The 23,662-nt window shown below is 44.0% G+C and overlaps 1 protein-coding gene across 1 annotated transcript in view; it reads left to right on the plus strand.

Moving 5' to 3' along the window:
* The window catches only part of DMGDH (dimethylglycine dehydrogenase), a 162,224-nt gene that overhangs the window by 95,402 nt on the left and 43,160 nt on the right, over positions 1-23,662 (plus strand). Inside the window, exon 14 of the mRNA XM_030193235.1 lies at positions 19,125-19,184. Coding sequence (XP_030049095.1) covers positions 19,125-19,184 — 60 coding nt within the window. The remainder of the gene's footprint in view (positions 1-19,124; positions 19,185-23,662) is intronic.

Raw genomic sequence — 23,662 nt, forward strand, 5'->3', positions numbered from 1 at the left:
AGTTAATGCTGTATGAATTTTGAAGTGAACACTGGAAGATGGGGATTTGGGATTACTGGATCTCAGGACAGGGGCGTCGCCAGACTTCGGCAGGAGGGGGGTCCAGAGCCCGAGGTGAGGAGGCACATTTTAGTCCCCCCCTGGTGCCACCAACCCCCCCTCCCCCATTTTTAAACCCCCCGAGCCATTTTTGACCTCCCCGCCACCACCACTTTTGACCCCCCCCCAGCACCAACCCTTTTGACCCCCTCTTTCCGCCACCGCCACCACCAACCCTCCCCCACCACCGGGTACCTTTGCTGGTTGGGGTCCCCAACGCCCGCTAGCCGAAGTCCTCTTTTCCAGCGCGGCCGCGTTACTGATCTGCAAGGGCAGGCTTCTGTTTCTGTGAGTCTGACGTCCTGCACAGAAACAGAAGCCTGCCCTTTCAAATCAGCAATGCGGCTGCGCCGGAGAAGAGGACTTCGGCTGGCGGGGGTTGAGGACCCCGCCAGCAAAGGTACCCGACGGCGGTGGGGAGGGTTGATGGGAGGGGGGGGTCAAAGGGGTGGGGGGCAGGGTCAAATCCACGTGGGGTCCATGCCCCCGTGGCCCCACGTAGCTACGCCCCTGTCTCAGGGTATACTCTGTGTGCTGTTTGTTGCAGTATGTCTGGGATTGGTTGAACCATAGCACTGAGTATACAGATCTTGCCACAGAAGTGCACTAGATTGCTCTGTAGCTTAGTTTAGTTTTGACTTGATATACCACTTCTCCTAGCACACAGATTTAAAATGGTTTACAACAATAATAAAATGAAAGTTGAAAAAGAAGTACAGTATCAAATAGGAAAGTAACACATTCACACCAAGGAAAGAAATGCTAGGCACAGATAAAAGGACAAAAAAGACAGGAATTAACTCTTTTACCATCTCCAAAACTTAACCTTCAAAGGATAGTCAAAATAGATGCAGCTGAAGGGCTATTTTAACACAATTCAGCTTGTATTGAAAGGGACAAATTGTTCCACAGAAACAGTCAAAAAGAAAAAAAACCACTATCTGCTGGGTTCAAGGTGGGCTACAGAGGGAAGGGGAAAGAAGCTAGGTAACAGGGGGCACCTTCATGGAGAGTTCTGAAAGCTAGCAAGAGAATTCTAAAGTGAAGATGAAATGAAAAAGGAAACTAATAGAAGAACCCAGTCAAAATTACAGGTATGGCACAAGAAACAGGTGGCCGTATTTTGTAATGTCTGAAAGCATTTTAATAGTCAGGAGGAAACTCCTACATAGGCTACATTGCAGTAGTCTAATCTTGATATTAGAAGTGTGTACATGATATTACTTTCAAAATAGCCCCGATAAGCCCTAAGCTAACGAAGGTAACAAAAAAAAAAAAAACTAGCTTAGTCTGAGAAGGAAGTCCAGAATCAATCATCTCTAAATACGCAAATGAATCAACAGATTCCACTGGAGAGATAAACAGTACAAGGACAGCAGGACAGATCAACTGATCAGAAATTCAGTTGTATTGAGTTTAAGATGGTGGCTGCTAAGCCAGTTAGCCACTGAACATTGCAATGGTTTCAAGTCTGGATTCTGAAAAGTGCTGTAAAAAAAAACCAGAAGAATATCAACAACATAAAAATAGAAACTAAAACCAAAGTTCTGAATAATAGTGACCAAAGGACTTAAAAATATATTAAACAAAAGGGGTGACAGTAAGACATAGAATCTGAGAATGCATTGAATACATTAAATCTTGTACCAGTGAAGTTTTTGAATGCACTAATCTACAGTTTATCAAGGATATAAATAACAAAGATGTTGAAGCAAAACAGAAGTATCCCGCCCTAAGGGCAATGCAATGTTTATTTAACAGTCTGGAATTAGGGCTAGCGAATCTGAATTCTTAGCTCCTGAATACACTGACAAACAACTGACACAAGGCCCATGTAGTTATAAAAATAAATGCTGATTTATTTACAAGCAAGAACAACCAAAAGAATAACTAGCATTTAAGAATTATGTGCAAACACAAGGTATCTCAAAAAGAAGTAATAGATGTTCTTAACAGAAGATTAGTCAGAGTAAACACACGCACCCAAGGCCCATAAATTAGACCACCTGTTTACTACCCAGTAGCAATAACAGAGCCTGGGTTTGTACAGTCTGACATGTAGAATTTCTTCTCCCATAATATCGGTGCAGGACAGTAGATGATGAGCTGTTAGCGAGTACTCTGGAGTGTCCCAGCCATGCAGAGATGCGAAGAGGAGTTCAGTGGAGCTCTACGGGCTGATAGGCAGTTGATGGTAGCAGCTCGGATCTGATGAGGTCACCAGATATGCTGCTTTTATACAATTCTGGTAGTGGCCTTATCTCTGAAGATAAAGTAAGCACCTCCCTTTGTTCTGGACATCCTGACCTCAGAGACCATAAGAATGTCCAATTTATGTCACTGAAGATGCAGTTCTTGAAATTTAGGAAAGTCCCCGACAAGCTGACCAGAAGTTCCTGTCCCAGTACAAGAAGTTCATGACACAGTAGTTGCACGGATTACATCAGCTAAGTAGTCCACAAACAGCTTCTTGTGAGGACAGACCAGAGTTCAGACTGCATTAAAGCATTGTCTGATGTGTAGATTACAGGAGGTTGTCAGCTAAGCTCTGTTGGTAGCTATATACCAGAGGCCTAGACCCCTACAAAGAGGGACTAGCTGAACTGTGGCTTGATATAGGATGATACCAAATGTCTTACCTCTCTAGGCATAGACACTATCCATTTATAGGGATGTCAAAGACTTAAATGAACAGGAATAGGTAAGGACGTGGAAGTTAGAAACATCCCAAAGGACTTCACTTCAAAAGTAAAAAAAAAACAAAATAAAATGTATAAAAAAGATAAAACAAAATTCAACAATGCACCCATAATAATACCCAAATTAGGTATTAAAAAGATCTTACTTATGTCACTATAGGTTCACCCCATTGGTGTTCGCTCCAAGAAGCTTGCCCAAGGAGCACACCCTGCTCCTTAGGCTCACTCCTTCGATGCTCGCCTGTTGCATAAAACACCACTAGTAAGTTAAATTTAAAGGTAGTGACTTCCTGCTTCCACTTACATCAGCAGTTTGAGCCAGAGGAGTCAGCAGTGGGACTAGAGAGGTGTAGTCGCACCATGGAACGATACAGAGGCATTATAATATTCTTTATCTTATTTTCTATCCCTTTCCTAATAATTCCTAGCATCCTGTTTGCTTTTTTGGCCACCACCACACACTGCAGGGCCGGTCAAACCCGGTAAGCAGGCTATGCATTGCAGGAGGGCGTTTGCCTTCAAGGGCGCCTGCTGGGGCTTTTGTTTATCTAATCTCTCCTGCTCATCTCAGTCTGGCTCCAAAGCAGGAGCTGTCAGCTCTCTGTCCAGTCCCCTCCCCCCTCCCAAGCAGAGAAATATCCTCCTGTTGTGTTTGTCAGAGGACCAGTGTTGCCAGGTGGGCGGTTTTACCGCCCAATTGGGCGGTTTTCCACGACCCGGGAAATTTTTGCCCGCGGCGGGTTGCGGTTTTTTGGGCTTCTTTTTGTCTTTTGGGCGCTTTTTTCGGCCGCGGGGGGCGGGGTTAGTGACGTTTTGGGCGGGGTTATTGACGTTCTGGGCGGGGCCGATGACGGCGGGGGCGGGGTGATGACGGCGGGGGCGGGGGTGATGACGGTGGGGGTGGGGGTGTCAGGGGCGGGGTTTGAGTTTGGGCGGGTTTGGGGCTGGATTTAGGCTGGTTTGGGTGGGGAAAAAATTTTCCACCTGGCAACCCTGCAGAGGACCTCACTGCTCCAAACACATTGAGATTGAGAGTGAAACCAGGAGCTGGAATCCAGCCCAGAGAGGGCTCAGAGACAGCACAGCACAGCCTGGACCCTTGTTTTGTCAGAGACTGCTGTTTAGTGCTGCACCTGACCCACCCTTTTCCACCCCCACCCCCACCCCAACACAGCAACTCACAGGACAGGAGGGCTAGATGGCTGCTTTCAATTCCTAACCATCACCAATCTCCTATCTCTCTTTCCCACTTCAGTAACTCCTGTTAGTCTGTCCAACTCAGATTGTAGAATATGTTAGTTTATGCTGATTAAGTCTGCCCTAGCTAGATCCTAAGCTGTGCTGGATGGGAAGACTATTGTGCTGCATGCAGAGTCTAACTTCTTAGGATTTCAGGTTAATTTTTGAAGAATTTGAAGAGGGGCTATCTCTGTTCTACATGTGTGACTGCAAGGCCAAGTGTCTGAATAGGGATCTGTTTGTTAGATTCTGAAATTTTGATAACACATTGTTTTTCAGAGTTGGCAAGACTGTCTGTTCTCCTAATTCCTGGTCTGTGTGCTAAGTTATTTTTCTTCTATACTGGTGTAATATTTTCAATGATGCCATGGCTGGTAAAAGGGGTGTGTCTACTGTGGGGGCGGAGCCATAGTGATCCCGCCCCTGGATGGGTAGGGGCGCCGACTAATAGACTGCAGGAGGGCGCTAGAAACCCTAGGGCTGGCCCTGACACACTGGGCAGATTTCAGCTTATTGTCCATGATGACTCCTAGATCTTTTTCTTGGGTGCTGACTCCTAGGGTGAAACCTGGAATCAAGTAACTACGATATGGATTATTCTTCCAAATATGTATCACTTTACACTTGTCCACATTAAATCTTATCTGCCATTTGGATACCCAGTTTTCCAACTTCCTGAGGTCTCGCTCTACTTTTTTACAATCTGCATGCGTTTTAAGAACTTTGAATACATTTTACATGTAACATAAAACAGGAGACTTATGTGAGTCAAGCAGCTTTAACATAGTAACATAGTAGATGATGGCAGAAAAAGACCTGCACGGTCCATCTAGTCTGCCCAACAAGATAAACTCATATGTGCTACTTCTTGTGTATACCTTACCTTGTATCTGCTATTTTCAGGACACAGACCGTAGAAGTCTTGCCCAGAACTAGCCCCATTTTCAGGACAGACCGTAGAAGTCTTGCCCAGAACTAGCCCCACCACCCAAACACCAGCCCCGCCTCCCAATCTCGGCTAATCTTCTGAGGATCCATTCCTTCTGCACAGGATTCCTTTATGTTTATGCTTTGAAAATGAGCCTCTTAGCCTTCCAAAGTTCCATAGAAACCTATGGAACTTTGGAAGGCTAAGTGCTTTGAAAATGAGCCCCAAGCTTGTCTTTTTTGAGGTGCGGCGACCAGAATTGAACACAATACTCGAGGTGTGGTCGCACCATGGAGCGATACAATGGCAGAATAATATCCTTATTTTTGTTTTCAATCCCTTTCCTAATGATACCCAACATTCTATTTGCTTTCCTAGCCGCAGCAGCACATTGAGCAGAAGTTTTCAACACATCATCAACGACAACACCTAGATCCCTATCTCGGTCCGTGACTCCCAACGCTGAACCTTACATGACTTAGTTATAGGTTGGGTTCCTCTTTCCCACATGCATCACTTTGCACTTGTTCACATTAAACATCATCTGCCATTTAGACGCCCAGTCTCCCAATCTCGTAAGGTCCTCTTGTAGTTTTTCACAATCTTCCTGTGATTTGACTACTTTGAATAACTTTGTGTCATTGGCAAATTTGATTACCTCACTAGTTACCCCCATCTCTAGGTCATTTATGAATATGTTAAAAAGCAGAGGTCCCAGTACTGATCCCTGAGGGATCCCGCTAACTACCCTTATCCATTCGAATAGTGACCTTTTAATCCTACTCTCTGTTTCCTATCTTTCAACCAGTTTTTAATCCACAGTAAGACACTACCTCCAATCCCATGTCCCTCTAATTTCCTCTGTAGTCTTTCATGAGGGACCTTATCAAATGCCTTCTGAAAATCTAGATACACAATATCAACCGGCTCACCTTTGTCCACATGTTTGTTTACCCCTTCAAAGAAATGCAGCAGATTGGTGAGGCAAGACTTCCCTTCACTAAATCCATGTTGACTTTGGCCCATTAGTCCATGCTTTTGAATGTGCTCTGTAATTTTGTTCTTGATTATAGTCTCTACCATTTTGCCCGGCACCGGCACTGCTTTTGTAAAGTGCTGCCCCACAGGCGTGACATCTTTATTAGCAGGGCCGTGCCAAGGGTCTCTGGCGCCCCCCTGCAGACTACCAGTTGGCGCCCCCCCCCCCCCCCCGCACCTGCCTGGCTCCAAGGCAGCGATTCTCCTCTCTCCCCTGCCCTCCCGCTCCCATGTAGGAACTGCCCGCCCTCTTCTCCCCCCCAAGATCCCGTTCCTTTTTTTTTTCTTTTAAATTTACCTTCCTCCGGCAGCGCAGTGTCAGTGAAGGAGGCGGCGCTCCCAGTCCTGACGTCTCTAGCCTTCCCTTGTTCGCTGCTCACTGCCCCGCCTTATTCTGATGTCATCCTTGACGTCGGGACTGAGAGCGCCGCCTCCTTCACTGACGCTGCGCTGCGGGAGGAAGGTAAATTTAAAAGAAAAAAAAAGGAACGGGATCTTGGGGGGGAGAAGAGGGCGGGCAGAGTAAGCACGCAGCAGCGGCGCCCCCCAGAGGATAGCGCCCCCCTGCGGCGCTTACCCCGCTTACCGCATCGGCACGGCCCTGTTTATTAGTACTGGTAATAAAGATGTCACGCCTGTGGGGCAGCACTTTACAAAACCAGAACACTGTACCAGTGACTTTATGGTAAGAATCTTAAAAGAGAACTTTAAAACAATACAGGAACATAAGACCTTTGAAGTCAGAATGATTAAATATTTTGACACCCACCAGACAGGACTTAACAAAGATCTGGGTTTTTTTAGCCCATTATAAACCATAAAATTGTACTGCTTTGAAAATCATACTGCTTTGTCACCCTCCTGTCTCCATACATAGCTCACCTGTCCCTCTTCCTGTCTCTCACCTATCCACCCCCATCCTGTTAGACTGTCACTGGAATGCTTTGATGTTTCACTTATATATACTGTCATCTACCAACATTTGCTTATTTCCGATCTGACAAAGAAGGGCAACCTTCGAAAACTAATCAAGAAATGTATTAAGTTATGTCCCATAAAAAAAGGTATCATCTTATTTTCACTTCCATATTTTCTTTTGTTTTATTTCTATTGAAACAATTGAAAACTGATAATTGGTGTTGCTTCTTACAAGTTCCAAATTTTATATCAGTTTATTGTGAAGCGCTGCGTACGACTGGTAGCGCTATAGAAATGATTTGTAGTAGTAGTTCATCATCTGTTCTTCTAGGTGAAATAGAGACAACAGTACTTGTAATCAAATATCACCTTCATATGCCTAAATGTCAGCAATGCAAAGGATAGCTAAGCGATCCTGGCTTGGTAACATTTCAGTGCCTAGCTACCAAAATGGAATTTTTCCTCATTGTTTATGCTGAGAAGTAGCTTTAATATTGTCCTCACTACATAGTTATGTCACTAGCAGATGGCTAGTTTAGTGCTTACTCTGAACAAGCCAGAAAATGGAGAACTCTGGCTTGGGTCTAAGAAATTATGAACCATCTAAGGAGAGATCAATATATAATGATCATGGCGCCACCCGATGGTCAAAATACAACACACTGCAGTGTACATGTTGCTTGACAGTGCTTATGCTGATTATTAGTTTTACATGTGTAAAATTGATTTTAATGCAAGTTAAGCTATAAATTAACATGTGTGTAGTCAGTTTCTGTGTGTAAAAAGCTTTTAAGCTGAAACAAACCCAAAAAAGTCTGAAAATCAGTCAGAAAGTCTGCATGCGAAGGGGAAATGCTTTCTGTATGCATCCCTTTCAAGCGAGGTGTCCCAGGAGGGCTTCCAAGCTGAAGAAAATTATGGTGATTGGTTTCTCTTTCCTAGAACACCACCATGAGGCAATATTGATTTCAATTCTGCCATGCACTGAAAGGTTAATGGTGGTGGCTGGCAATTCCAGTTCAGCATAAAGATGGAGCTTTATTCCAAGATGCCTCTCTTTCTCAGTAAAATACCCACAGATATCAGTGCTATTTCATATTTGTGTCTTTAAGTGGTCTAATTTGTTCAATGATATGATAATGTTATAATGCATTCATTTTGGTAGTTAATGCAATATTATTTATTTATTTATTTATTTTTTAAATTTGGATTTATTTACCGCCTTTTTCAAGGAATTCACTCAAGGTGTACAGTAAGAATAGATCAAACATGAGAAATAGGCAATTACAGCAGTAAAAATATTCAAATAACAATACAAAGTATGGCATAGTATACTACTTACAATGTCAACATAATACGTAATGGAACATTTTAATTGACAGTGAAGAGTAAAGCAAAGATGGAACATATAGATAGGTAAGAGAGTAAGAAGAATTAGAAAGTAAGGTGACTAATTTAAAGAAAGTTGCACATGAGGTCAGAGAGATGGTTAAATATTATCTTAGTTAGGATAGGAGTGGATAAACATGTCCTGCTGCAGTATGTGCAGCCCATGTCATGCCTTCTGTGTGTGAGTGAGACTAACAAGTTAGTTATTTCTTCCATTAAAGGCTTGGTTGAAGAGCCAATCTTTCACCTGCTTCCTGAAGTAGAGATAGTTTTGTGTTAAGCGGAGCCTTTCAGGCCGTGCATTCCAGAGTGTGGGGGCTACTCCAGAGAAGGCTCGCTTGCGGGTATCACATCGTGTAATGTCTTTTGGAGAGGGTGTGGTTAGTGATAGTCCTTGAGAGGACCTTAGTGTCCTTGGCAGTATGTAGAGGATCATCCTATTCTTAGGTACTCAGGGCCATTTCCTTTAAGGGCCTTGAAGATCAGACCAAGAGTTTAAAATTTAGTCCTGTATTGTACTGGTAGCCAGTGAATTTTTGCAAAAATGGTGTGATGTGGTTACATCACTTGCAACCTTCCATGAGTCTTGCTGCAGCATTCTGAATCAATTAGAGCTGGTGCAGGCCCTTTGTAGTCAGACCGTTGTATAGTGCATTGCAGTAACCCAGTCTTGATGTTATCATGGCATGCACAACTGGGATAAGAGTTACCTTCTCGATGTAAGGAGAGAGGCAGTGTAGCTCTTGAAGGTTGCTTGGATTTGGGGAATCAGAATAAGTGTTGAATTCCAACGTTCCTGACTTGTGATTTGAGGGTGAGTTCGTACTTTCCAAAAGAGATTTTGATGCCAAGTATGTATCCACTTGTGTTAGGGAGCCAGAGAAGCTCGGATTTACTTGGGTTCAGGCAAAGTTTGTTGTGTTTAGCCCATTCTTGAATTGATGTTAGACAGGTAATCAGTTTATTCAAGGCTGTAGGTAAGTCAGGTTCGATGGGTATGAGTAGCTGCACATCATCCGCATAGGAAACTGACTCTATTTTCAAAATAGAAATCCCCATCAAGTTTCATAAAACAGATTGACCAAATGAAATAGCTTCCAAAGAGAAGCTATTGTTTAGCACTATAATTGATATCAGAGTGGGAAAAACTGGAAACCCTAGTGAGACTTTTCACAAATGCTTAAAACACTGTGGTCTGTTTTGTGTACACACCCATAGTGTATGGATGGATTTACCCATGTTATATTTTAGTGATATAGAGGAGAGTTCAAAAGGATCTGGCCAGATAATTAAAAAGTTAACAAACTGAATCCTCTGGAGTGAAAACTACCACCTTCACCAAAGTTACATAAGTGGCTAGATTTCACCACAGGAAAATTGTCTAACAACCAGTACAGAGTGGGTCCAAAAGTACAAAAAAGTACAAAAAGTCACAGAAGCACCAAGAGCCTAAGGAAAATGGGACACAATTCTTTATTCACAACTGTTGATATTCGAAAATGGACCCGACACGGGCTGTGTTTTGGCGCCTAGCACCTGCGTCAGGGGTCTGTATTAAACATACATAGACATATCAATCAAAACGACAATAATGGAAAACAGGAGGGAGGAAGTGACGTCAGCTGAGGAGATGGCTGCTTGATCAGCGAGCTCCATTGTCTTTAGAGCAAAATTGAGACGTCCCTCGCACCATATCGTGGAAAATACCCCTTACCGCAAGAGGAATTGCTCCTGAACTATGGCAGCAAAGAAAAAGCTGGCGAAATTTAAATTCACGTCGGAAACATCGAGTGCTGGCAAGGGAACAGGTCTCCGGTCTCGTGGGGGCCAAGATGGCGGCCGAGGAAAGTGAATCGGACCCGGACCCCGAGGAACAGATCGAAAGCGAAGCAGAGATCAGTAAGAGAGATTTCGCCAGGTGGTTTAAGGAGTTGAAAAACGAGATGGTGACAACCCGATGCAGCATTCAAACTGCGGTAGCAGAACTGCGCGAGGAAGTTAAGGAGATCGGAAACAGAGTGGCGGAAAATGAAGAGAAAACGGAGGCAGCATCGCTGGAAGTGAGAGATCTCCGGGGTTCCCTAAAACTCGAACAGCAAGCAAGGACAGATATGGAATTAATGATGGGAGATCTAGAAAATCGCACCAGAAGGTGTAACTTGAGATTTCGAGGCATTCCTGAGGAGGACCAATATAAAGACTCAGAGAAGGTGGTGCAAGAAATCTGTGCCTTTTTGCTAAACCAGGACTCAAGTGAAGAAGGACTGGGGCAAGAACCTGTAGAACTAGAACGGGCGCACAGAAGCCTGGGATCGCCGAGGAACGGATTGCCTAGAGACATCGTGGCTTGTTTCCTCAGGTTCCCAGTCAAAGAGAAGGTATGGAGAAGAGCGAGAGAACTAGGACATATTACTTGGAACACAGTTAAGCTCTGGATATATCAGAACTTGGCCAGGAAACCATTACAGCGCAGAAGAGACTAAAGTTATCACTAACTGTTTACAAAAATCTGGACTGTGTTATCGATGGCTCTTTCCGTTTGGGCTACAAGTAACGGTGGGAAGTGCCACCCGCCGTCTTCAATCACTGCAGGGAGCATGGAAAGTCCTAAAGGAGATGGGGTGTACGGATGTCCCGAGAGTGGAAGAATCAGCACAGCATCCTCAACGCAGCTCCGAGAGAAAGGAACAGACAGGCTGGCAGATGGTTGAGGGAAAGAAAAACCGTCTCTCATCACGAGTCGCGAGGGAAGCAGTGGAGAAAGAAGATGGCACCTGAATTAGAAACAGACTGAGAGCGGAGTTTGAGTGAGTCTCCCACTGCAGGGAGTGGGTGCAAAAGTTTGGAGTAGTTGAGGGGTTAAGCATGGGAATTGAAGTAGGGGGAAATGTTTGTATAAGTTGTTAAAAAAGAGGGGGAGGGGATGTATAAATGTCTGTTGGATCGGGTAGTCAAGCTCTGAGGAGGGCGTGCTTCCTAGAGGAGAAAACTGGCACAAAATGGAGGATGCCAGCGGAAGGGGGGATTTGGGGGGGGAGGGCGGGGAGAAAGGGGGGGTCAGGGAGGTGAAGGGGGATGGAAAGCTGCATATTGGGTCATGGAACGTCAATGGACTAAATAATCCAGGTAAAAGAAGTATAATTTTTAGAGAATTACGCAGATTGAACTGTGACATAATAATGCTACAGGAAACACATATTAGGAAGAAGGATTAATCGCTAATTATGAATAAAGGATTGGGGGAGGGGTTCGCATTGGCTGATTCTAGGGGGAATAAGACGGGAGGGCTAGTGATTTATGTGAAAGAGCATTTGCAGTTTGTCAAAGAGTCTGTGTATAAAGATAAGGAGGGACGATGCCTCGCAGTCAAAGGGAAGGTAAACAACCGAAATATTACCCTAATAAACCTATATGCACCAAACAAGGGACAAGGGAGATACTTTGAAACTATCAGGGCAGAACTGATTCCCTTTGCGGGGGGGGGGGGGGGGGGGGTAGTGATGCTGGGAGGGGACTTTAATCACCCTAGTGGAGATCCTTGATCACTCTGATAGGCGGGAGGGCGGGGGAGGATACAATGGGCGCCAATTTCTTAGGTTGATGCGCGAACTAGACCTCATAGACATATGGCGATTGAAATATCCAGGTCAGCGGCAATACACACATTATGCTCATGTGCAGGGGACATATGTCAGAATTGATGCAATTTGGGGTAGCCGGAGTGTCTGGGGAGATACAAAGGATGCAGATATTGAGAGCATACATGCCTCCGACCATGCAGCCGTATGGGTTACCCTAGAAGGGTTGGGCAGACAAGTAACAGGGCATACCTGGAGACTCAATGAATCTTTATTAGATGGGGAGACCGACTGTTAGGAAATCAAAAGAACCATTAAGGACTATTTGGAAATAAATGATACCGGGGAGGTATCGGAGGGGATAGTTTGGGCTGCCCTAAAAGCGGTAGTGAGGGGGGGGGGGGTTAATTAAGAAAGGGGCACATAAGAAGAAGCTGAGGGCAGAGCGGGAACTGGAAGTTCGGAGGCAACTGGTGAGATTGGAAGCATTACATCAAAGGAAGGGGGGACCCCACCAAGTAGAAGAGCTAAAAAAATGGAGAGGGGAGTTGCAAATGATTCAGATGAAAACCATGGAATTCCATAGGCAATTAATGCAGCAGAAATTCTTCGAGTTCCGCAACAAAGCTGGGAAACTACTAGCTAAAGGTCTGCGGGACAGAAGGGTTCAGAACACGATCACCAAAATTAAGGGCCCAAAAGATGTGATATTTCATAATGAAGAGGAAATTAGGGACCAATTTATGAAGTTTTATAAAACCTTATACAAAAAAGAATCCACAGCGTCCGCAGAAGGCATCAGGGATTATATACAGGGACTAGGTCTACAGAGGGTGACGGCTCAACAGAGGGGTGTGATTAAGGCCTCAATCACGCTGAAAGAAGTGTTAGGGGTTTTCAGAGGCTTAAAGGGGGGGAGATCCCCGAGGTTGGAAGGATTCACCGCCAAATATTATAAAATTTTCCAGCAAGAGTTGGGACCTCTTTTAGTGAGGCTGGGTAATGGTTGCTTTGTGGGAAAAGAATTTCCGACTAGTATGCAGGAAGCAGGGATATCGGTATTGCTGAAACCTGGGAGAGATCCCATGCTGAACATAGATGTTAAGATCCTAGCCAAAATAATGGCCGATAGGCTGAATGGAATTTTACCATATCTTATACATGAAGATCAATCTGGCTTCATCAGGCACAGGCAAGTAGCAGATAATATTAGAAGAACCCTAAACTTGATGTAGGGGGGCACAGAGGAGAGGAGACTTTATGACATTACAAACAGTAGACGTTGAAAAGGCGTTTGATAGGGTGGAGTGGACATATTTGTGGGAAGTGATGCTGGAAATGGGGTTGGGAAGCTCTTTTGTAGGCTAGGTGAAAAGATTGTATGAACATCCAATGGCAAGGATTAAAGTTAATGGGGGGGGGGGGGGGGGTGGTCGAGTCCATTTAGCATACAACGGGGGACCAGACAGGGGTGTCCTTTATCTCCACTGTTGTTTGCCATCTCTATTGAACCTTTGACCCAGCGAATAAGGGCACTGGAGGAAGTAAAAGGGGTTCGCATGGGTGGGAAGGAGCATAAAATAGCATTATTTGCTGATGACTTACTGTTTTACATAGGATCACCACTAGAAATGCTGCCAGTGCTTATAAAAGAATTGAATTCATTTGGGAAACTGTCCGGATTCAGAGTAAATTTTGATAAATCTGAGCTCATGGGGATAATGGTAACGGTCCAGGAAATAGAACAATTAGGGAGGAGATACGGCTTTCGCTGGACGGGCAGAAGTTTACGTTACTTGGGCATACATATACCACGAGACCTTAATATCTTATATCAATGGAACTATACACCGCTTATTTCAGCCATTCGAAGAGATTTAAATAAATGGAAGGAAGACTGGCTCTCATGGTGGGGCCAAATAGCGGCGGTCAAGATGAATATACTTCCCCGGCTGTTATTTTTATTTCAAACGCTGCCAATTGCTGTCCCTAAAGGGGAATTGCAGAAAATTCAGGCGGAATTAGGGGGATTTATATGGGGGGGGGGGGGGGGGAACACCCGGCTAGATTGTCAAGGAAAATAATGTGGAGAACGATAGAGCAAGGAGGAAGGGCAATCCCTAATATCACTTGGTATTATTGGGCAGCACAATTGAGGCAAATTGGGGTCTGGAGTAGAGTAGATCTCTCACCGGTGACACGGCTGGAGCAGATTTTTGTACAGGAGGGAAGGCTGGATGCATTACTTTGGGGGTCTATCCCAGAACAAACATATAAAACCCTGACCTTAAACCCCTTCATCTCTCATTTGTTCACACTTTGGGGTAGGCTAAAACAGAAACTAAGGGGAACAGAAAGTAGATCTACTTATGCCTGGCTTACACAGGAACTGGGATTCCCTGGGGGACAAGAGAATAAGATAATGGCCTCATGGTTTGACAGAGGTTTAATTAGATTCCGTGAGTTCACGAAAGATGGTAATCTTAAGAATTTCGAAGAGCTCAGAAGGGAATATGATCTTCCTGAGACAGATTTCTACGCTTACCTTCAAGTTAAAAATTATATGGTGACAGCAAAATGGCACAAGGGTAATTGGTTAGAGAATGAACAGTTTGAAAACCTGTGGGGGACTTTAAGTAGGGGAGGAAAAGGGATCTCTAAATTGTATGAACATATTAGAGGAACCACCTTTGAAAAGTTATCTTATATGAAAGCTTGGGAACAAGATCTTAAACAAGAATTTAGCTGGGGAGAATGGAAGAAGATGTGTGTGGAGGTTAAAAGGGCATCTATATGTGTGCTGGTCAAAGAGAATGCGTATAAAATTATGAGTCGCTGGTACTAAACACCAGATAGAATAAAAATAATGTACCCCAATGCCTCAGATATATGCTGGAGGTGTGGGGAGGAGAAAGGGACATATTTTCATATCTGGTGGGAGTGCACGATCATACAGGATTTCTGGGAGACAGTTACGGGATTAATCACACTAGCGGTAGGGGTTCAGTTTCCCTGTGATCCCAAATGTTGTTTGTTGGGTTATGGGAACAAGGGAGGGAAGGCATGGCAAACTAGAAGAAAGCATATGTGTTTGGCAGCAGCTAAAACAACTATAGCATTGAAATGGAAGCAAAGAACAGGCCCTATGAGACAAGACTGGAAAGCTAAACTATATTTATTGATGGGAATGGAAAAATGACAGATAAACGTAGGGGAAAATATAAGCCCAGTGCAGAGGAATGGTTACAATTGGAGGGGATACTGAAGAGGGAGGAGGGGAAGCGAGAAATAAGGACCTAGAATGGGAGAGGAGGGGGGGGGGGGTCTGGGATGGGAGGGTTGGGGGGGAAAGAAGGGATAGGGGGAGGGAGGAGGGATGGGAGGTGGGGGAATAAAAGGGAGGGGGAAATGACTGTTGACAATGCTTGAATGTTGATGTTTTTGAATTCTATAGGAGAATTGCTCTCCATGATTTTGTACTTTTGATGCATTAATAAAAAATTTTTGCAAATGAAAAAATAATAATAATGGAAAACAGATAAAAAACATATACATTTAAATTGTTTCAAACAGTAATTAAAGAACATTAATTTAAAAATATATACATTAAAAAAATTGTAATTAAAAACATAATTTAAGTTTTCAAATCATAATAACATTGTGTTATGAAATTGTATCAGAGATAAGAATTACATATTTTCACAAATATATATATATATATATATATATATATATATATATATATATATATATATATATATATATATATATATATATATATATATATATATACGATCGATACATATATAAAGGCAGAAAAATGATGATGTTACATAACTGTACCTAAGGATTGTCTTTGGAAATCCTTTTGAAAAAATATTGTCTGCACAGCAAAAATAACAAAACATAATCTCTATCATGGTACAAAAAACAATATATATATATAATCTTCTAGATAAATGATGTCAAACTTATTAATAAAAAAATATATATAGATTGTAGCTGCATCCACATCAATACTATAGAAACTTTATAAGATATAATCGCTCACCTGGTGTATTCAAAGATCAAAACTTCTTTCCTATAAAGTTGGATAGCAATCTAAAGAAGTAACAGAAGTTAATACTTATTCTTTGTGTATGCTAAATATGCTGTGTTGTGGATATTAGTATCAAGAACAGGGCTGCATATAATGCAACAGCAGTGTTTTAATCAAATCCTTTAACTAGTGGTTCATGGGTAGTTGATATAAAAAAAATTGGCCATACTGAGGGCCCTGTTTACTAAGGTGTGCCAGCGTTTTTAGTGTGTGCTAACTGTGTAGATGCCCATAGGAATATAATGAGCATCTACATGGTTAGCGCATGCTAAAGACTCTAACACGGCTTAGTGAAAAGGGCCCCGAGTATCTTCCCTTTGAAATTTACCTACATGGGGCATGAGTATGAAAGTACCTGTGGAACTTGTACCTTCATTAATTATTTAAATAAGTATTTACCTCCAAAAACTTTCAAAATTTCAGCAACTCTGTAATTGTTTAGTAAATAAAAATGATCAGTTGAGATTAAATGCTTTTAAAATGCACAGAGACTAACATGTGTTTGAGACCTACTTTCCTTCCTGTATGGAGATGGTGGAGCTGTTGCTGGGGATCGTTATGGTAACCAATTTTTGTCAGGAGAGAAGTCTGTGAGACATGTCCACACACATTCTCTATACCATCACACAAACTGCAATAATCCTTTCTGCTAGCCCAATTACCAGCATTCCGTTTATGCTGTTCAGACGAGTAAAAAGCCAAAAGAAATAGTGTAAAATGTATTTTTTCCTGCACAGATATACTTTTCAGGGCCGCCGAAGGGGGGGGGGGGGGGGGGGCAAAACTCCAGGCTCGGCCTCCAAGGAAGGCCTGGCGCCGGGGTCTGTTCCTCTCCTGTTCCTTTTGGGACCCAGGTAATTGCGTTAACGCAATAACCCAGTCCTGATACAAAGGAGCAGGAGAGAGATAGACCCTGGCACCAGGCCCCCCTTGAAGGCCAGAAAGGAGCAGACGCACTGACGCAAGCGGGTGGGGGGGCGGTGGCAGCCTGAGTGAACTAGGTGCATCGGCAGCATCTGTATTCGGAGTGAGGGGGAGGCGGTGGCCCTGTCCTGGGGTTGGCTCTGTCTCCCGGTGGCCCTGATACTTCCTATGTTTCTGTGTTTCTCTGTTACCCTTAAAATGGCCTCTAATTACACAAATAACATCTGGCCATTTAAAGGTCTATTCTGTAACAGAGTGTCTACGCAAGTAGCATGCGCAAAAGTACAGAATACTAACACTTTCGCGGGTAAGTGTAAACTTATGCCTAAGTGCTAGCAGGTGCTTAAGCACTATTTTGTAAAGGCACACATAAGTAGAACAGCACATAAATTAAGGGGACATGCACATTGGCAGAGCATGGGTGGGTAATGGGCGAAAGCTGCCACGTAAATGCACAACTTACAGAATACTGTAAGTTATGCATGCACTTGCCGCATTTAAGGCTGGTGCAACTACAGACACATATATGTTAGTTGTCTCAGTACCAGGTTGTGCTAGTATTCTAAAACAGAATCTTGGAACTCAGATGCTGTTTTAGTATAGGCTGTCAATGCATGATATGGCGTTGGGACACCTAACCAGTGGTGCCCACTTATAGACTGCCTTCATATAGGGCCCAATATCCAAAGGATTTTTGTGCCTGGCTTTGAGAGTTATGCTCCTAAATTGGCCTCTTTGAAAATTTAACAAAGGCTAAGTGCCTGACATTGGGGCCTTTTTACAAAGCATTGGTAACCCCAACGTGGGCTTACCACATGCTTACTCGGGACTACCACTGGCCCAACTCGGCCGCCAGTGGTAGTTCCGACTCAAGCGCACGCCATTTTTGGTTACTGCGGGAGCCCTTACTGCCACCTCAGTGAGTGGCAGTAAGTGCTCCCCGCCGCATGGCCACGGGGTAAGAGTTATCTTGCTACATGGCCATTTTTATTTTTTTTTGGGGGGGGGGGTTACCCACTGCAGTAAAGAGGGCCCTGGTGCGCAAAACAGCCCCTTCCACTACAGCAGGGCCCTTTATCCATAACTTTTAAGCTCCTAAATTAAGATGAATTTTCAATTGAAAGCTTAAGGCTCCTAAGTTTTGTTGAAAATACAGTAGACTCTTGCTTATCTGACCTTCACTTATCCAACGTTCTGGATTATCTCCAGCATATCTTGGTGGCATCACATCATTGTCTTTGAGATGCACGTGGGTTTCTCTTTCTCTTTCCTGGCATCACATTTAGTTAAAGGGCAGCAATGCTAGGTAAGATTCTTGGGCACATTGTTTAAACTGTTTTTACTGCTTCCTCTTTTGAAATATGTATTCAATATACTTCTATTTTATCCCTCATCCACTTGTTCTGTATTATCTGACTTTTCGATTATCCACAACCTGTCGGTCACGTTTATGTCAGAAAATCAAGACTCTACTGTAGTGCACAGGAACATAAAATTTAGCTCAGCTTTTTTTGAATATTGAGCTAATCATTTTTAAAAATATGGATAAAAGAGGTATACGTTAGTCACCCAACAGGAGTAGCTTAATGGTTAGAGCTGCAGGCCAAGAACTAGGGAAACCAGCTTCAAATCCCACTGCTGCTGCTTGCGACTTTGGGCAAGTCACAACCCTTCATTGCTTCAGGTAAAATCTTACACCTGATATTTAACCATTGTAGTCAGTATTAGGCATTATTTAGGGAAAATGGAGGCTGCCACTGTTCAATCAAAAGTAGAGAAATTTGAGGTAGATCTAGGCACTGTACAATAATAACACAATGTTAGGAAAGAAAGAAAGAAAGGAACTACAATATAGGAAAGTAGATATTCAGTGTCATTACCCAGATAATGGCTATTGCTAAATTTCTGGTTTCAGCACAGACCCAGAAGTTCTATCCGGTTACTGGTGAAATTCAGGGGCATTGTCAAAGTGCCTTTGAAAATCTACCCCTTAGATCGTAAGCCCTCTGGAGACAGGAAAATACTGTGTGCCTTGAGCTACTGAGACAAATCATGAGCTAAATCCAAATTGTATCATGTATCTAATATGTGATGACTTTAAAATATCGGCCTGTGTGTAATTACTTTTAACCTGTTATTTTCCTAAATGAAGAATATTTATAGAGGATAGTGTATGGTCAGAAATGATTTAAACTGCATTGTTTTCATTACAGATGAACTGTGACACCAATCCTCTGGAGGCTGGACTTCAGTATTTTATAAAGTTAAACAAGGTATGTGTAAATGTATTTGGAGATGATCAGTGTGGGCTGTTTGTGCAGTAATGAAGAAGTGAAGTAGCAATGTTTATTCATGGAAGAAAACAGGATTCTGCTTAGTGAGATCCACAATCACTTAGAGAAGGGGTGTGTTGCCTTGCTGGCCTTCAATTTGATCAATCATTCACTACTCATCTCCAGGTTGCAATTCATTGGGGTGACCAGTCAAATTTTGACCTGGTTTAAATATATTTTTAAGAGATCATACATTCTCTGTAGTTATAGGTCAGACTTTATCCAGTTCCCATTCCTTAAATTGTGGGGTGCCCCAGGGTTCAATTTTATTCCCCCCTTCTGTTTAACATCCTTCTTACCCCACTTGTCATTCTGATACAATCTCATAATATAAGTGTGCACATTTACGCTGAGGATAATTTGCTTGTTTATTGCATCAGCCCTCTCAACATCAATTTGACTCCGCTGCAAGATTGTCTCAAGCAGGTGGCTAGCTAGCTATCAGAGCACTATATAGTATTGAATGCATATAAAACACATGTTGGATTTCAAATCATTTTCCTCCTCCTACCCTGTTAGTTTTCTTTGATAAACCAATTCGTACTGTGCACAACTTTCAGTATCTCAGAGTCATTTTGGATTCCAAGCTGACCTTTTCTCATCAGATTTCCTCAGTTGTTAAAGCCTGTTTTTTGTCATCTTTGTCAATTTAGGTCATTATCTCATTTTTTGGATAAAACTGCATTACATACACTATACCATGTATTTATAGGCTCAAGATTTGATTACTGCAACATCATTTATGCTGGATACCTCAAGCAAATCTTAAGCACCTTTTCTCTTCATATCAATCATTTATCTTTCTTCTGCATCCCTATCCACCCTGTCCAGTACTCTGTGTCCCTGCCCCCTGTCCTCCTGCTATGTTTAGCATCTTGCTTTTCTGTGTCCTTATTCTTGCCCTGTTCACCATCTGTCCTCTGTGTCCATATCTCTATCCTCCCTCCACATTCCCAGCATTACCCTTTTTGTCCTTATCCCTCCCCATATTCAGTTTCTCCCCTCATTCTTCCCTTCCCTCACAACACCCACCGCATTTCTACTCTGGGGACAGCATCTTTCCATCTTTCTTCCCTCCCTCCTGTCCTCCCACTACTGCCACCATCACCAGGAGCCATCATTTATTTATTTATTTGTTACATTTGTACCCCACATTTTCCCACCTATTTGTAGGCTCAATGTGGCTTACATGGTACTGGAGAGGTGTTGATAGACTCCGGAGTAAAACAAATACAAATAATGGTTAAGTTGAGGTAGGAAGGGTAGGGACCACATGAAGGAACATGTGGTGGGACCATAAAGAGGATAGCAAGAACAGATGAGATTTTCTTCTCTATTGTCTTGCCTTCAAAGGGGCCAGCATCTTTCTTCCTTTCCTCCTGCCCCCCAGTCCCCCATCCCAGCATTTCTTTTCCTTCCCACCTGAACCCCCCCCATGGCCAGTATTTTTTTCCCATCCTCCTGTACCCCCACCCCTAGGGGCCACCATCTCTTTTCTTTCCTTCCTGCTCCCTTCCTCAGCCCAGTGGCCAGCATCTCTCTCTCTCTTCCCTTCTTCCTACGCTCCTGCTCTCCCGTTGTTTGCGCCCCCTCCCTGAGTCCAGCACTGCTGTGTCTCTTACCCCAGACCTTCTCCCATCCTCCACCCACCTTGCAGACCCAGCACCTCTCATTTTTCAAGCTCCCCCTTCCCTCCTGGTGCACCGCAAAGCTCGCCTGTCTGGCCAGCAGTGTTGAAGATGCTCCTTCTGGCTGGCACAGGCCTCCTCCCCTCTGATGCAACCGCGCAACCTTCTCTGATGCAACTTCCTCTTTCTGGCGGGCCGGCCGCAGCAGAGGGAAGGAGGCCTGCACCGGCCAGAAGGAGCATTTTCAATGCTGCCAGCCAGAGAGGCAAAGCTCACAGTGCGTTTGTGTGTAGGGGGGGTGGGGAGTTTGCACAGCAACAAATATCAGGCTGCCTGATGAGGGAAATAAGAAAAGCAGACCATAACCATGGGGGCGTGGTGTGTGACACACACATTTAGGCCAGCTGGAGAAGGGGCCTAAATGCATGTTACTTGGCATGTCTCTGCACTCCTGAAGGTATTTTAGAATTGAACATGTCCCAACCTGGACGTCTCAATTCCGATGTGTACATTTTCTGTAAAATGGGACTCTGCATGTATTTATAAAATCGCTCCACAAATCCTGAAAAAAATAAAATCACAGTTAAAATTAACCTATGTGCATTTATACCATCTTGGGAGCTGGTGTAAATGTACATGCTTATTTTATAAATAACATACATAAATTATGACCGCCCATGCAGTGTCCAAACTCATATGTTTCAGCTTGGTGGGTGCTTGAACACTCCCCATATTCTGTCCTTCTTATATGAGGAACTGAGAGCAGCATCCTGCAGGGCCACAGTGAACGACAACCAGGAAGGTCTTCTATCTCCTATTTATTGTTCCAACTTCTCTCTGCAGCCTATTGGCTGGCAGTGTGTGACCAGTAGGATGCAGAGGGAGGAGGGAGTTGCAGCAGCCTATGGGCAGTCTGTCTGATGAGTTGATTGTAGGGGTAGGAGCAGTGGCATACCTAGGGTAGTTGACACCCGGGGCTGGTCATTTTTTAACACCCCCCTCCAAAATCCAGTACTAGGCATACCGAGAATACAAAACACTCAGGACCTATGTAGCAATTCTACCATGCCATAAGCAGTAATTTCTACGAGTCACACAAGAAAAAGGAAAGCATCTTAAACACTACAGTGAGTACTGGAACATCAATTCACCTATGGTAAAACAAAACCAGACAGCATAGTACAGATCGTCGATCCTGCACAGTCAGTGCCAACTGAAAGCCATGTCTTTTTCACAAACACAGATACACCCTAATCCACTATAGAATAAGTAATCATAAACTTTCTATTTAGACAAAAATTAAACTGAACCCCCAAGATGCCAGACTCTGCATACAATGCAACACACCACAGAAACAGAAAATGTCCCCTAGTACTGTGCAAAATATAAAGACGGCAGATGTAAATTTGAAAAAAATAACAAATACCAATCACCACTTTACAAATTAACAAATAGAAATAAAACAATATCATTTTATTGGACTAATACATTTAGCTTTCAGAGGCCAAAACCTCCTTCCTCAGGTCAATACAGTATAGTGCTGTTACAGTATCCTATCCTCACATGAGGAAGGGGGTTTTGTTCTCTGAAAGTTAGTCAAAACGTATTAAAATTAGTCCAATAAAAAGATTACCTTATTTACATGTTCTATTTATAAACATTTATTAACACAGCTACAATACTACTTTATCCTAAAGCAAAAAAACAAAAATATATATTTTATTTACAGTTTGTTGTCTCAGGTTTCTTCTTTTCACTGTCTTCCTTCCATCCAGCATCTGTCTTCGCTCTCTCTCTGCCATCCAGTCTGCCCTCTCTGCTGTCCCCTCCATCCAATGTCTGCCCTCTCTCTCTGCCCCTTCCATCCACATCTGCCCTCTCTGTCCCTTCCATCCACATCTACCCTCTCTGTCCCTTCCATCCACATCTGCCCTCTCTCTCTCCCCCTTCCATCCACCGTCTGCCCTTTCTATCCCTTCCATCCACCATCTGCCCTTTCTATCCCTTCCATCCACCGTCTGCCCTTTCTCTATCCCTTCCATCCACCGTCTGCCCTTTCTCTGCCCCTTCAATCCACCGTCTGCCCTTTCTCTCTGCCCCTTCAATCCACCATTTGCCCTATCTCTCCCATCCATCCAGGGTCTGCCCTCCCTCTCGTTCCCCCTTCCATCCAGGATCTGTCCCCCCTCTTTTCGGCCCCCAGTTCCAGCCCCATTATCCCACCTGCCCCTAGTTCAAGCCCCAGCCCACATCTCCCACCTGCCCCCCCTTTTCAGCCCCCAGTTTTAGCCCCACTATCCCACCAGTCCCCAGTTTCAGTCCCAGCCCTTTTCTCCCATCAGTCCTGAGCTTCAGCCCCCAGCCACTTCTCCCTTTCCAGCCCCCAGTTCCAGTACTAGCTCCCTTATCTCCCTACCCTCCTTTTCAGCCCCCAGTTCCAGTCCCCCCTCATCCACATGCCTTGCATTAGGGCCCCCCTTTTCTGCCCCAGACCCATTCTCCCACCTGCCCCAAGCATGGCCCCATTCTCCCTCCTGCCCCCTTCTCAGACCCCAGCTCCAGGCCCCTTCTCCCATATGAGCCCCCCCCCTCCCTGACCCAGTCCCCACCTGCCTATCCTCAGCTCCCTGGACAGATGACAGCCCTCTTCTCCCTGCCACCCGACACCCTGCCTTTAAAAAAAAAATCTGTGAAGCGGCGGTGCAGTGCCTCGCGTCTGCGTTTAAAAGAAGCAAATCGCCTCGTCGGGCCATCCCTCACTGTGTCCCGCCCTCCTCTGATGTAACTTCC

This window comes from Microcaecilia unicolor, chromosome 2 (genome assembly GCF_901765095.1).
Source record: "Microcaecilia unicolor chromosome 2, aMicUni1.1, whole genome shotgun sequence".
Lineage (NCBI taxonomy): Eukaryota > Metazoa > Chordata > Amphibia > Gymnophiona > Siphonopidae > Microcaecilia > Microcaecilia unicolor.